General features: G+C 33.3%; 1 protein-coding gene across 1 annotated transcript; it reads right to left on the bottom strand.

Annotated features, from left to right (window-relative positions):
• Positions 1-777: 777 nt before the first annotated feature.
• Positions 778-2885, bottom strand: LOC125492762 (protein FAR1-RELATED SEQUENCE 5-like). The gene is made up of 3 exons (XM_048635476.2): positions 2774-2885; positions 1527-1645; positions 778-1428 (listed from the first exon to the last, which is right to left on the bottom strand). The coding sequence occupies exons 1-3, from the start codon at positions 2883-2885 to the stop codon at positions 778-780; spliced, it is 882 nt and encodes a 293-aa protein (XP_048491433.2).
• Positions 2886-3199: the final 314 nt, after the last annotated feature.

Below are 3199 nucleotides of genomic sequence, written 5' to 3'. Positions count from 1 at the left end.
TTATACTTCCAAACTCCTTGTGTCTTTTTTCCCTTTTTTTGAGGCCTTCTTGTATAAATCATAGTGTCCCTTTATTCGCTTGTTGTCTTTTCCTTTTGTGACTGCTCTATCTGGATCCAAGACTGTTAGTATTGGTGGTGATTCTTGTGCGTTGTTTTCTTGACTCTCATTAGCTAGCAATGCTGCCGCTGCTTCTCGTAATGCTTTCTCATGAGCTTTAGCTTTTTCTGCTGATGCTTTTGCTTCTTCTATCTTCATTAATTCTTCAACTCTTGAATTTGTTTTCTTGAAACATTCCTCTATCACTGCTCTAGCTGGTTCTATTCTGTGGCTCTTTAATATGAGGTTATAATACCTTATGGAATTAATGTGTTAGTATATAGACAAACACATAATGTATTTCTATGTGATATAGTGTATGTTAATATCATATAGTGTATGTTGAAATGATATAGTGTATATTGATATGATATAGTGTATGTTAAAATGATATAGTGTATATTGATATGATATAGTGTATGTTAAAATGATATAGTGTATATTAAAATGATATAGTGTATACCTCCTTATCATGTGCAGCCTCCATGGTGTGAAGTTGTTTATTTCTCCTTTTTCTCTCAATTGATTATCAAATTTCTCCCAAATTTCTTTTTTTGCAAACTTGTCCACCTTGATGATATGTATTTCTCTGGAATTTTTTGGACAGAATGTAAGTGTAGAACTCTTATGGCATGAAAGCACAACCAACCTGATTCTTGAAAATTTCTGCATCCACACTCAATTGTCATCTCTGGGTAATTGAATGAGACTTGTTGATCGAGAAGAACCATCAATGCCATTGAGGAAAACTCTGTATGTCAGAGTGTTCCCTTGTGTACCAACTAGTTCAATTGCACTTGCCATTGCATGTTTGAATTTATCCTCAAAATCTCTGAAAAGAGTATGTGTGTACACTAAAGCAGCATGTTTTAATAGTGGACTCATGCAGAGATCTGATTTTGGTATTCCTTTTGTACAGTCAAAATCATCCCTTTCTTCCTGTCTTCTCCACCTTATTACTGTCTGTTGGAATATTGAAAAGAAGTCACTTAAGCTAGTGGTTTTGCTTGCCTTAAACCCAATAGCATGGTTTGCGCTTTCACTTCTCTGTGAAGATAGTATTCCAGCAGAGAAGAAGTCTTTGCTAAATGTTGTACACCATTTTTCTTTCAAACTATACAATCTGTTGAACCAGCGATCATCTTCTAGTTTGTATTTTGTTGTCATTGTGCTCCAAGTTTGTTCAAATTCTGTTGTTGTAATGCAACCACTGAGACACTTGTGAAAAATGTTCTTGAATTCCTTATCAGCTTTCATCAATCCAAATTGTTGATTTGCATTTTGACTCAAATGCCATAAACATAGCCTGTGTCTTGAGGTTGGGAAAGCCTGTCAATGAGTTTATTTAGTTAGTTTTTCAAGTAATTATATTGCTCTTTCAATAGTACATAACAGAAGTTGTGCAAATGTCACATAAACATGAGTACCTTTTTTATTGCTCCTGCAATTGCAGCATCTTGGTCGCTGAATATAGTTATTGGACATTTACCTTTCATTGACTTCTTGAATGTTTCAAAAAGCCATTCAAATGATGGTATTGTCTCATCTGCAAGAAATGCACATGCAAACATTGTGTTTTTCCAATGGTTATTAATTCCTACAAATGGGCCAAATAAGATTATACTTGTTTGTCCTATATGTAGTATCAAAAACCATAACATCTCCAAAGATTGTATAGTCCTCAAGCATCATAGAGTCTCTCCAAAACAAGCAGCAAACCTTTCCTTCATCATTCAATCTTACTCTAAAGAAGAAGTTACTATCTGTTTGCATCTGCTCATAAAGGTTATCAAAACTTTTTGTGAATCCTTTCCCTCAATTGGTTTTATTTTGAGTTTATAACAGCAGTTGAAGTGGTCCTTCATGGAATGACCCAATACATCTTCACCACCTGCTTCTGTACTCATATATCTGAATGAATCTATCGGCCTCAGTCACACTCTTGCATAGCTTGTATGGTTTGTTTCTTTGGATCACTCATCTGACGCTCAGATCTATGAAGGTAATTTAATGGTTCTCTAGTAAGTGGATGATTGTGTTTTATAACATGCTGCACAATTTCATAATGTCCTTCATGTTCATCCTTGCTCTAATCAGCGCAGGACATTCAGTTCTTGTGATCATAACTCTTCGTGTCCTTTGTTTCTTTGATTTGTGTCTTGTATATTATATCTGTATTATTCTTACCTGTTTTTCTTTGATTTTGGTATTTCTTTTCCCTTGAGCAGAGCAGACATAGTACTTTTGATGCACAACTGATGTCCCTTCTTTTTTTCTGTTTTTGGATTTTCTAACACTGAATCCTACTATAGAGCATGCTGACAATATAGCTCATGTATATCATCCAATGTTGATCTTACTTGAACGTAAAACTCCTCCAATTTCATGTTTATTCAGTGATTGGCCAATTGAACCTGTTATAAAAGAATGAAGATATTTTTGTCACTTTTATTATAGTGTATGTTAAAGTGATATAGTGTATGTTACATTGATATGGTGTATGTTAAAATAATGTATGTAAATGATATAGTGTATGTTAAAATGATATAGTGTATGTTCAAATTATATAGTAAATGTTCAAATCATATAGTGTATGTTAAAATGATATAGTGTATGTTAAAATGATATAGTGTATGTTAAAATCATATAGTATATATTAAAATGATGCTGTTACCTTCAACACTTGGTGTATTATTGAGATATGTTATCAGTGAATCTTGATGCTCATTTTCGATTAAATTGTGATGATGTTCGTCGTCGAGTGCTTCAATGTTGTTCGTCGTCATCGAGTGATATAGGTTGTCTATATTATATGGTTCAATACTCTGATTGAGATCTATTTGACCAATTAAACCTGAATCTTCCATGAAATTTTCGCAATTGTTCAATTCAATAGGAAATTGTTGAAGAATCAATTTAGTTTGTAGAAATAATTTCAATGGAGAGAAACAATAATTTGCAGAAATTTAATAGCGATATAATCTATGGTTTTTGGAAATATTAAAGAGAGAGAAAGTGGCGGATTTTGGAAGTATTGAAGAGAGAGAAAATCGCGCATTTTTGGTAATTAAAAGTTAGTAATGTTTAACGGGTCACGTGC

The sequence above is a fragment of the Beta vulgaris genome, chromosome 8 (genome assembly GCF_026745355.1).
Source record: "Beta vulgaris subsp. vulgaris cultivar EL10 chromosome 8, EL10.2, whole genome shotgun sequence".
In the NCBI taxonomy this organism is placed as follows: domain Eukaryota; kingdom Viridiplantae; phylum Streptophyta; class Magnoliopsida; order Caryophyllales; family Amaranthaceae; genus Beta; species Beta vulgaris.
This window is presented reverse-complemented; position numbering and strand designations above follow the sequence as displayed.

Coding starts and splice junctions, on each gene's coding strand:
- LOC125492762 (XM_048635476.2), bottom strand. CDS start 2,885: ATGACGACGAACAACATTGAAGCACTCGACGACGAACATCATCACAAT. Junction 1,646..2,773: donor TAATACACCAAGTGTTGAAG/GTAACAGCATCA, acceptor CATTTCTTGCAG/ATGAGACAATACCATCATTT. Junction 1,429..1,526: donor TTGCAGGAGCAATAAAAAAG/GTACTCATGTTT, acceptor ACTCATTGACAG/GCTTTCCCAACCTCAAGACA.